General features: G+C 38.7%; 1 protein-coding gene across 4 annotated transcripts in view; it reads left to right on the top strand.

The window, feature by feature from the left end:
* Positions 1 to 12,094, top strand: part of FYB1 (FYN binding protein 1) — a 68,499-nt gene that overhangs the window by 19,888 nt on the left and 36,517 nt on the right. For all 4 annotated transcript variants that reach the window (XM_074856285.1, XM_074856282.1, XM_074856284.1 and 1 more), the window contains exon 2: positions 4,543 to 5,680. In XM_074856285.1, the coding sequence (XP_074712386.1) occupies positions 4,543 to 5,680 (1,138 nt within the window). The remainder of the gene's footprint in view (positions 1 to 4,542; positions 5,681 to 12,094) is intronic.

Below are 12,094 nucleotides of genomic sequence, written 5' to 3'. Positions count from 1 at the left end.
TGGTCTTATGATTAGGTAGAGGATGAGAAAAAGTGACAAGAGAGGGACAACAAAGGTGTAGAGGAATGCACAATGGAAAAGATACAGAATATAGTGTGATCAGGCTGCAACACTGTCTTGTCTAAATTTGACAACTGTGTGTCCTCATCCGTGCGCTGGGTTCATCTTGCTGGTGTTAGAGGGATGTTTGAAATGATGCTCTCAGAATAACATTGAGGCATCTCACTGGGGGATTCCTTAGATTTCTGTCTATCCTGTCCATCCTAGAGGTCTGCCTTACAGAAAACCCCCAGACACCAGAATAGCCTGCCTCTTCATTGTTTAGTATCTGATGAGTACTCATTCCTCTTGTATAACAACCACTATATTAGCAAGTCTTTTTGTTTGGGCAGATGCTGTCTTTCTCCCTTCTTTTTGTACTTCTGCTACCTACATTCATAGGCACAGAGTACTGCAACATCTTAACTCCACCTTCCAAATGCTTCACTCACTATTAGAGTCTTTAACTAGTAATTAGAACTACACCCAAGGGGAAGAAAAGCAACGATTTAGTTCTTCTGGAAACAACAAAGTTGCATAATGATAATTCTGAAATCTCTCTGTCTGGAAAAGGAAATGGTCAAGCAATATTTATCACGAATTTAGAATGGCACTAACATCTTGTGCAAGCAGCTAAACTCCCTCAAATCCATTAACTTCAGTAGAAACTAAATCAGGCCTTTATAAAGTTGCCAAATAATTTTCAGATCTGTATTTTTCTATAACTTGCATGTCATTTTTCTTGCCCTTCAGTCCAGTTCCTTATTCCTTATATCCTGTCCATGGGTTAGAGCTCAATTCCCTTATTGGTTATCAGCTTGTCTTTCACTGTCACAGAATTCATGAGTAGAAACACTTCTTAAAGGGATAGCTTTATAATATCTATTTCATTGCTTTCCAGCAGACTCATCAAGATCTGATTCTGATAAAAGACTACGTTTTTAAAAAGCCTGTTTAGACCATATCACTTGGGAATAGAAAGGAAAAAGTTACAGATCAGAAGTGAAAAGATGGGTTTTTTTCCTTTATAAATCAGATCTGCATGTATTTTGAAGAACTGCATAATTCCTTGTACAGTCAACAGTTACATATATTTCATTTGCTTAATTAAGGATCGTATGCACACACATCTGCTATTCCTTTCATTGATTCAATATTGTTGTTTGAAGAAAGGGCAACCACAAGGGCAAGTCGAAGTGAAATGATCTTTTGGCCTCACCAAGACTGGAAAGCAAATAATGAGAGCGTATCTATGCTAAAAAAAAAAAATAATTTTTTTAATCAGGCTGCTAGTTGTGACTGGAATATTCACAGTAAATTCAGGAGGAATACGGTTGGAACCTTTGTATTTCTTGTGTTGTCATTACACTGTACTTCTGTACAGAAATGTGGAGTTATATTGTAAATAATGGAGAATTGCACTTGTTTATACTGAGGTGTAATTAAGATCTTGTCGAGGAAGAATTCTGTACAAGTGTATCTTGGTATCTGTGTGAGTCTCTGCTGAAGACAGTGGGAGGCTGGGAAAGCACTGCATATACAAATCTCCTTGATGATATGGCATGGGAACTAAAATCTGGGTATTTTTCGAGATTTGAGCAATCATATTTGAATAATGCAACTATCTCATATCAAAGCAAATGTTAGTGTGCACGTTATGTGCTGCTTCCAGTTCAGATCAGAAGCTGAAAAGCCAAAATATTTTGCACTGAGTTTCCCAGTAGTTCACAAAGAGAAAGTTGAGAAAATAACCCAAGTGTTTCTTGCATGACACTCCTCTGTCCCACAGGCTCTTTGCACTTTAGAGGGGAAGGGCAGGGTGAACTTAATCTCACTTCAGAATCTTTTCAAGTTCCCATTTAACGATTTACAACCTATTGTATGTGCTAATGGAATAGGTAACTGCTGTGCTTCTGGGAAAGGAAACACAGAAACTGCGGAGATTACTCGATGAGCAGGACCACAAATAAAAGATTCTCTTTTTCCCAGTTCCCCAAATGTCTACCTGGCCAGTCAGGTTGTGCATTAAAATCCACAATATGGCTTCTAGTATAATGTAGCTTACGAAAGCAGGAACTGGCAACATACATTAAAAAAAAAAGCAGAAAGATTTCACAGGATTTCTTACTTTCTTCTGATTCTTGGTGTTAGCTTTACCACGTACTACTCACTTGTAAGTAAATGAGAGAGGCTACATTGTTGATTGTAAACCCTTCCACTCACCCAGGAGCTTTTTACTGTTAAAGAGCTTGTAAATCTGCATGATCTTGTATATCTGCATGACTACGGCAAGGTTTGTACAAAGTGCTGGGAAGAAATTTATTAAAAGAAATCCATTGATAGTCCTAACATAGCAGTAGTGAATGGTTCAGTGCATTTGAAAGCATGTATCAATGTAATTGATCTTGCTATTGCAAAGACATAGAAAACATCTCAGAAACCATGTATCATAACAAGAAATGTTTCTTCAAAGCCACATTTCTAGTTTCCTAAAGGTCCACATGCTGAATGTCTCTTGTCTAGAAGTTTCACATTATTGTAGTTTGACACAGTATTTTTTCTTAAATTTCAAATGGAAGAGGTAGCAATTTATTGCTATAACTTTCAAAAGAAATGAGCCACTGAGTTTGCCAAGCAGATGATCAGATTGTAATTTATAAATTCTGAAGACTTCAGACACTGGGGTAAAGTTGTAGTATCTCTGATGGTTTAGATTTTGTTACAGAAGTTACAAAAAAAAAAAGCACACATTAGTAAAAAATCAAAAGAGATCAGAGACAAAAGGCTTTGTTATTCTCTCTGGCACTACAGTTAGCTTAACTTTCTGTTTAAGTGGGTAAAATCAGTGCTTTGTGAGGTATTGTGGGTGAAATCGTGAATGATTAGTGATACATATACATATGTCTGCAGTGTAGTTTTGTGTGTGTGTGACTGCATATGCATCAACCAGCAGTAGATGGTTTAAACATGATAATCTCCATAGTAAATGTGTACTTCCTCCCTTCCCTATATGTGCAAAAGAGATAACAATATGGTGCTCTGAGGATAAGTTTTGTATATGTTTATTTTGTTTAGGCTGCATTTATTGTAAGTAACTTTGTAGTATAATACAAACAGTATGTAAAGACTGAATTTCCCCGTGATACTGAAAGACTGGGGAAGTTAACTTTAAATTGCAGAAGTCACAGCTAAAACTATTTCAACAAGACAGGCAATTCATGTAATGTGATACAATCAAAGGGAGGGCAAAAGGAGCAAAACCCGAATTTAGAAGCTTTTGTTAATGAAGTAAAAAAATTACTGAACACCTGATGAACCGTATTGAGTGAAGACACAGTTCATTCTTCCACCTTTCTAAAATCTTTTTTCAGGTGCCTATTTATTGTGCTTTGTAGTTTGTTTCCAAACAAATGATACAGAGCCCTTCCTAGTTATAACATCCCTGTTTTGTACCATTAGTCTTATATTTTAACTTACACACACAAACAGATCCCACTCAAGTTGTGAATCAGATAGGCCAGTTTATCTGCCATAGCTGTACCCCTGTTGCCACTGTTGGCTGGGAAAGGACTCCCTGCTGCAGAGGGCTCCTGGAACTCAAAGGTGATCCCAGCCCAGCACAGTGAGACCAGCTCACTCCCCTTTGCCCCTACCCTTCACTTCACTGTGTTTTGAATCATACTGAATTCAAACGTATTGAGCTTTTGCTCTCAGTTTGTATTAAAGACTGGTCCTGAAAAGGTATCAAATAGGACTGACCAGTTAAAACATTTTTGAATGAAGCTGAGTTTTATCCACTTGGAATTGTTCAACTTTTTCTTTTTTTTCCCCAAGAAGTTAATTATCTTTGACAGTATCTGGGTGTATTGATTGTAATTTCTTCCTTTACTCCACACATTTTCATTTTCTATCCACACATGCACATTTTTTTAAGATACAAAATGGAGAAGACAAACAAGGGCAAAGAGAGGGCGGGGGGAGCAGCAAGGAAGAAAACTGCTGAGAAGGGAAAGAAAAACACCCAAACCAGAAGAAATTCTGCTTTCACAAAGGAACTTACAGTTCTCCAAAGAGTTGGCAGGAATAATGCTAGTCTGGTACATAATCCAGGTTCTAGTACAGTCTATGTATGCTTCTCACCGCAGAACACTCGTATTTTTAGGGATACATTAATTTTAAAGTAGTATGTATTTTCTTATATTTATTATGTGTTCAGTTCCCAATTCCAGAAATAAACAGAAATTATAGTATGCCCAAAAGTATGTCCACTCTCTAAAGGCAGTGCCTGCACTGAAAATTTTAGAAGATTGTATAACCACAGCAAGGATATAACAAAATGCTCAGCTTCTCTAACCCTACAGGAAGATGTACTATAGTATCTCCACAGCCAATCAGCAGTACTACAAGCCTCAGACCAGGAAACTCTTTAAAGTACAGTATGTGTGAACACTGCAACGGAGACTTTCTCATTGCTACTCTTTCTTTTTCTCTTTATGCTTATAGGATGGCAAGACAGATGTGAAGTCCCTCATGGCGAAATTTAACACAGGTCACAACCCCACAGAGGACGTTTCTAGTAACAGTCGACCCTTCAAAGTCCCAGGACAACCTAGCCATACAGGATTACAGACAAGGAAAGCAGCACTTGAGAAATTTGCAAGTCAAGGAAATGCAAGTGCTCCCTCAGGACCCAGTACCTTTCACAAACCTGTTCATCCAAAGCCTCCTCTGGGGGTCAAGCCTTCAACTGATGATAAAACAGAGAAGGATCCAAAGCCCCCATATTTGAAACCAGTGACACAAAGGTTTGGGGTTCAGCTTCAGGCAACTAACAGAGAAAATGATGGAAAAGCTGGATGCACTAAAACCCCCACTAAAACAAGTGACTTGGCAAAAGAAGAACCAAAGCCTCTGTATCCAAAACCTGCAGGGAACAAGTTCCTTAACCTTGTTCCTCAAGAAAAAGAAAAAAACCCTCTGGGAACAAAACCAAATTCAAATTTTGCACCACAGGAGAGTGAGGCAAAGCCAGCATTTTCAAAAGTAGCCGGAGTTAAGGAAAAGTTCATGTCTGCAACACAAGAAAATGAGCCCAAGACTTTCTCTAAGCCACCCCTTGCACAGAAACCATCTCTAAACCATGAGGTCTCCCACAACGAAGACTCTTCTAATAAAAATGTGTTTCTGCAAAAAGGACCTAGACCAAATATACACTCATTTAAAGCAGCAAAGGAAATGGATGAAAATAGTAAGTGTGCTGCCGAAGCTGCAGGCAGTCATTTTTCTAACATGGCTCTGAAGCCTACTGGCCACTGGTCCAGCTCATCTCAAGGCAACCCCGAAAATGTGGATGAAAAGACTGAAGAAAAGGGAATGAGTGCTGCCAAGAACATCTTTCTCAACAAAATCATCCAGGAAGAATCAAGTTCTTCTTCTCCTAAATTCTATAAGATGAACACAGTGCTTACTGCAGGAAGGCCATCGGGTGGATCACAAGAGAAAGAGGATGGGGACAGGAGCTCAGGAACCCCCAAGCGGAAGGCTTTGCCCCCGCTGTTCAAGCTGGGCCAGCCCCCGCAGAAACCCAGCAGACCCCCCAGCGTGGACCTGGAAAGGTTCCGGCAGAGCAGTCCAAAAGACAGTGAGTTCTCTCTGATCTTGCTTTCTTGGGTATTGGGGGTTTTATGCATTTAGTACATGATTCATTTCAGATGGAATCCCCTCTTCTGTTCAGAAATAACATGAGACTTGTGTATCAGACAACCCCTTAAAGTTTTAACCTATGCTTGTGTCTCTTCTGTACAGGACAGAAAGTAAAATTATATTCTCTCTCCCTCAGCAATAAAGTGTAGGATGAATGGTTTCTGTATTGGGTTTATTTGTTTTTCAAAACTACTTAGATGTACCTATAACTTGTGTCAGGGAATTTTGAGTATTTTTCTCAACAGATATTTAAGTCCTGACTTCCTATAAATGAGATGTTGATGTGTGTCCAGTTCTCAACAGTAACTTCCTGGGCACAGATTAAGGGCCACCAAAATGATATACTACAACCTGTAGTAACCACACATTTTTTTTCTTTTTTGCCTTTCACAATGACTAATCACAGCATGACTCTATAAATTGTTGTATTTTAAAGTTTGCTTAGAAAGTTGAAATTACAGAACCAATTGTTCCCACATGGAGCTGCATCGATTTTATACCCAGATCTGAATCCAGCCTCCAAAAGCACTTCCTGGACTTAGTATTTTCTGTTGGTTTTGCATGACTTCAGTAGTGTGGCAGTTAGTATCACCCGAAGCTCTGCCTCACTATTTTTGTGAAGAACCAAGCCTCTGAACTTTCTGATGGTCATAATCTGGGCATGAATATTAAGGCTTGTCACTACGTTTCTGTAAGATTTGAGATGGCCTTGTGTGTGATGAGAGCTTTTGTAAATACATTTGAAATATCTGGGAGGACACAAATCCTTGTGAAAAAAAGAAATTGCTGTGACTCCACTCATGCAGAGTTCTGCTTCAACAGGTTCTTTTCACCACCTAAGACAAGCTGCAAAAACAATATAAGCTGTTTCTGAGGCACTCAAAATATGCCCTTGAAAATCTCATGTAAAAATGAAGTTTCCTAAAGTTAGATTCATATATCCACTGTTACTTTCTTGAAGGGAAGATTAGTTTTGAGGAGGTTCTGAATGTCCTTAATTCTCCTCTAAATCACAATCACAATCAAACTTTGGGGTTAAGGTGTTCCTCCAAAGCTTTTAGGCACTCTTTGACAATTCTAAAAACTTAAAAGTCAACCACTCCAGTCGGAATGGGTGATGGAATACAAGTTTTATAGTAGCTGAAGGAGGCTTTGTCTTTTTTCTTATAGTACTAGGTGCTAGGATCTGTGATTGCATAGGAAATTAAAATCAAAGTTTGAAGTTGTATGGGTCCAAAAGAAAGCTGTTCTTGATCTTGGTGCATGAAAGAAACAAGGACAGAAATAAAAATTAATTATTGTGTTAAATGTTTATGTTTGGGGTTGTGTTTTTTTACACTTATTTCTTTTTTTTTTTTTTTTTTTTCCTTAATGCTCTGTTGTGTGCACTGAGCTCAGGAAGCAATGAATATATTCAATCCTCACATATATTTTTTTAGCTCAAGTAATTTTAACCAGTTATGTCCTGCAACTAATTGTGTCAGGTGATACACACAGCTAAGTAATTTTTGATGAGGGGCATTTCACCTATGTTAGTTTGCCTTAACCATCTCTCTTAGATTTAATTAAACAGATCAAACTTTGACTCTTATATTTTCAGTGTAGTCAGTGGGAAAGGGAGATGTCCAATGATGTGATTCAGAGAGTTAGATGCCTAACGTAGCTGATGACAGATGCTCTGAATAACTCCACACTGTGCATGTGCAGCACATCAGGTACATTCATATAATCTAATTCATACAAAATTTGTCCTTGTGCCTTCCATATTTAGAATACAGTATGGCTTGTGCTTCAGCAGTTTTGAATGCACATAAGACTGGTCTTCCTGAGACAGAAGACATTCAAAAGGTCATTATGACCAGATGAAAAAGCTCAGACCTGGCTTTTTCTAAAGACAAAAAAACACACTAAAAACACAGAGTGTGCATGCAACTATATATTCTGTTATTATTAATTCCACTCAAAAATTATGAGCTTATAAGTAACATAAAATGTACTTTCTTGTCAGCTGCTACATTCTGATTTTCCTGCATCACCCTACAGTTACGGAATTATTGTCACATATCCATGATCAGGGCCAGATCCTCAAATGCTGTAAATTTGTGTATCTCTTTAAAACAAATATGCCAATATACAACAATCTAAGCAGCTGCCCCTTCTCCATAGAACACTGTTTAGCATGACTGGCTTTACTTGACTTCCCAGAGCAGTCTCAAAATGGAAAGGCAGCATCTTCAGCAAATTATACCAGCATATGTTCTGATTAAATAAAACCAGTAAGAAAGAAGTCCTGAGAAAGGCTAGAAAGAACCAAAATTGCAATTAATATTTTTTAAAATATATTTTTAGTTTATTTTTAAATAACTAGTGGAGGAATTATTTTATTTGTTTGTTTCTTGTTTATTCAATTATTATCTTTTTTTCTGGTTCCTGTACAGTTATAGATACAAAGCATTTTTTCATCATCTTCTTAAAACTGAGGATTAGAAATATTTATCATATGCATTCAAAATGAATGCTGTGAACAGGGCTGTAAGGATAATACCAGAACTTTTGTCATAATGAGGATCTCTGGTTAGTTGTCACTAACCAGAACTACTGCAGCCACCGGCCTAAGATGAGTTCCACTGGAAACAGGAGCTAAGGATGGAACTGCCCAGTGTGGTGGCACAGGCTGTTCTCCCAAACATGTTGCAAAATACACACCCAACTAAATAGGAGTGAAGGGACAGACATAAGCTTCTCTACTTCATAGTCTTTGGGTCAGGACAAGACTGAAAGATCTAGAAACCACATCAATAAGAAGCTGTACATAGTGGCTCTGAACTTCAGCTTTTCCCTGTAGAGCTGGCATGTAGACCTTGAAGTTCTGTTAACTTTAATTAATGCAGCTCATTTCTTTGTGACCATAACTCTCCGTAGAACAGTTCTGGTGGAGAGACCAGGTGTTCTAGCATGAATCCTGAACAAATGCATTTCCACATCAACGAAGTTATTCATCGCTGCTGGGTTTCTTGGAACATTAAACTGAAATGAAAAAACCTACCTGCTTTGGAAAGGCAGTTAAACTGAATGTTTTTCTTTTTTTTTTTTTTTTTAAACTGTCATTTCAAGAATCAAAGTCATGTTAGGAAGATGCCACCCCCACAACACAAATTCTTCCTGCTCATTACTTGGTCCTGATAAACAGCAGCTTGACATAGTTGCTTAATTTGCTGCTGTGATTCAGATGCAGAGTAAAAAGAAGAACAAACAAATGGAAATGGTTTTCCCATCCAACAAAACTTTCTGAGATCTAATCTTCGGGGGTTTTTCTGTACTAGGGCAAAAGTTAGGCGAGGCGAAGGGAAGAGAAGAGGAGAGGAGAGGAGAGGAGAGGAGAGGAGAGGAGAGGAGAGGAGAGGAGAGGAGAGGAGAGGAGAGGAGAGGAGAGGAGAGGAGAGGAGAGGAGAGGAGAGGAGAGGAGAGGAGAGGAGAGGAGAGGAGAGGAGAGGAGAGGAGAGGAGAGGAGAGGAGAGGAGAGGAGAGGAGAGGAGAGGAGAGGAGAGGAGAGGAGAGGAGAGGAGAGGAGAGGAGAGGAGAGGAGAGGAGAGGAGAGGAGAGGAGAGGAGAGGAGAGAAGGGAAGAGGAGAGAAGAGAAGAGGAGAGAAGAGAAGAGGAGAGAAGAGAAGAGAAGAGAAGAGAAGAGAAGAGAAGAGAAGAGAAGAGAAGAGAAGAGAAGAGAAGAGAAGAGAAGAGAAGAGAAGAGAAGAGAAGAGAAGAGAAGAGAAGAGAAGAGAAGAGAAGAGAAGAGAAGAGAAGAGAAGAGAAGAGAAGAGAAGAGAAGGGAAGGGAAGAGAAGGGAAGGGAAGAGAAGGGAAGAGAAGGGAAGAGAAGAGAAGAGAAGAGAAGAGCTCCACACATGACGGTTGTTATATTTGTGTTAGGGGCACGTGCCTGGGGTGCAGAAAACCTTGTATTGCCTGATTTAAACCAGGAGTCTGAACTCAGCTTTCTCAGAAGTATCAATTCACCCTTTTTTCTTTGGTTGTTATTCTTTTCCATGAAAGCTGCTTTACTATTTTTTCATAATCAAGTATTCACTGGGCATGAAACAACTTTAAATGTCAGAGGCTGAAGGACTTACCTTAGACGCAGCAGTCTCAGTCATGCGTGGGAGAATAATTCCACCATGCCTGCATGAATATTAAAGGATGCTGGTTTGATGTGGGCCTTGTTTTGAATTAGAAATTTTCACACAGTTCTGAAAAACTTTTTTTGACAAATCTTCTGTAGATGCAAGTGCCTTGATGAGGAAAGTTTGACTATTGATGCATTACTATTTTCCAGTGAAGACAGGCTTCAAGAAATTCCTGTCTGGGCCTGTGAATACAGGGCACTCCAGTAAATTTCTGTGTTATATCCCTTCACAGCAATTTTCCCTGATAGTAGATCATATTTATGTCAGCTCAGAATCAATGAGATGCATGTTCTTTCTAGATTCAGGAAATAATACTAATGATACTATTTCAAAATAAACACCTGAACTGCAAACAAGGCTTTGTTAGAAAAAAGAGAAGCAATGTAATTTTGCTGACAGCCTTCCATGTGAGGCTACCACCACACCGTTGCTTTCAGAGGAGAACTGCACCTGGGCTGACCTCAGTGGGGTTGTCTGTGTACAGATGGCCACCCACAAAAAGTCAGTTGAAGGCTCAGAGTCCCTAGTGCTTTAAACACCTCTGAACACCTTGTGAACTGTCAACACTGAGACTTCAGCTAGGGACAATATTTTGAGCTGTACTGGGAGAAACAGAAAGAAACTCTACTGAATCTAGGAGAAAAGAACACATGTAAGAAAATTTGGGTTATGGTTGTGTCTGCACTCCTTGTTGAGGTTCTGTTCTGTGATGGATTGTGTTCCCACACAGTGACATGGCTATTTGAGTTGGGTAAGACAACCAGCGAGAAAGGAGAAATTAAAATCTGTGGTGCATTGTCAAAGTTATCACAACACTCTGTTGGCAAAGTAATTAACAATCAAGCACCACTCCCAAGGACAGTAAATGTCTTAACTTTGGAAAGCCCCTCAGAACCAGTCAGTTGTTGCTCTTACTTGATGGCAAGATGAAACTGCAGCTTCCAAAGTTTTAAAGAACAGGGGATTTTTTTTTTTTTTTTGTCACAGGATGTCAGGGCTGTTTACTGCAGAATCTGGACTTCAAAGGTCAATGTAGGTTTCTTTTTTTTACCTCAGTGCTAGGTTGGATAAAGTTATGAAACAGCTCAGTATTAAGGTGTAAGGGGATAAAAAGAATTGTAACTTGAGTCAAATCATCTATTTCTAAGACAGATGAAACTAAAAGTAGGTGATAATATCAAACAACACTGTGCAGGGTGAGGTGAGGGTAGCTGTGTAATGATGTGATGCCTCTGTCTGCACAGGCGAACTTTAGCACACCATAAAACCCTGTGCAGCTCAAGGGAGTTTTAAAATTATAATTTCAGAATAGCATGATAACTATGTGCAACATAATGCCTGGAGTTTGCTAGACATAGCTAAAATGTTGAATTTTAAGCAATATCAAAAAGATACTGAAGTGAGACTATTCGTGGAAATTTGAAGACCTTCAAGGCTTTTTACCTAGTATTTTATTAGATTTCATGATGTTGATGTCTATTATTATTGATCCCCCCATACATTTACCTGAAAACTATGGAAATGAAGTTGAAATTATGTTCACACAGATCTGCCAAGGACTTTGCTGGATCTGCCTGAAAGCAACTACAAAATCTGGATGAGTATTTGTATGTAGTTTTTAGTGGAAATGAATGTAAAAGCTCTTCAACTTTCCTCTAAGGACACTCCTCTCTCTCCTTCTCTGAATGAGAAAACCCAAATGATTCTTTCAGCAGCATTATTCTGAAATATTTTACACCTCTGAGAAACAGGACGATCAATTTTTGAAGTTCCTAGAACTGAAGAACGATGTTCAGCTGAAATACAATCAAAGTTGTGCATTTATCATGAAAATCAGACCACAGCATATGAAATCCCAGACAATATACATAGTTTGGTACAACTGCAATTATATCACCTGTGTGGGTCTCACCCCAAAGGAATTGTCTTACTCATAGGATTGGTATAAGGACAGTTTCAAAAAAGAGGTTTTAAGTATTTTGTAATTTCAGAATTATTTCTTTGGCTGTCTTTCAATAGTTCAACCTGTAAGTTCCAAAAGACCAGTTGAATTAAATGTCCCTCAGTGTTTTTTCTCACATCTTCATTCTCCAGCTATAATTACATGCACCATAATTACAGAATATGCATTTAAGACTAAATTTTTCAATAACAAAGAGTGGACACATGCTT

This window comes from Strix uralensis, chromosome Z (assembly GCF_047716275.1).
Source record: "Strix uralensis isolate ZFMK-TIS-50842 chromosome Z, bStrUra1, whole genome shotgun sequence".
NCBI classification, from domain to species: Eukaryota; Metazoa; Chordata; class Aves; order Strigiformes; family Strigidae; genus Strix; species Strix uralensis.
This window is presented reverse-complemented; position numbering and strand designations above follow the sequence as displayed.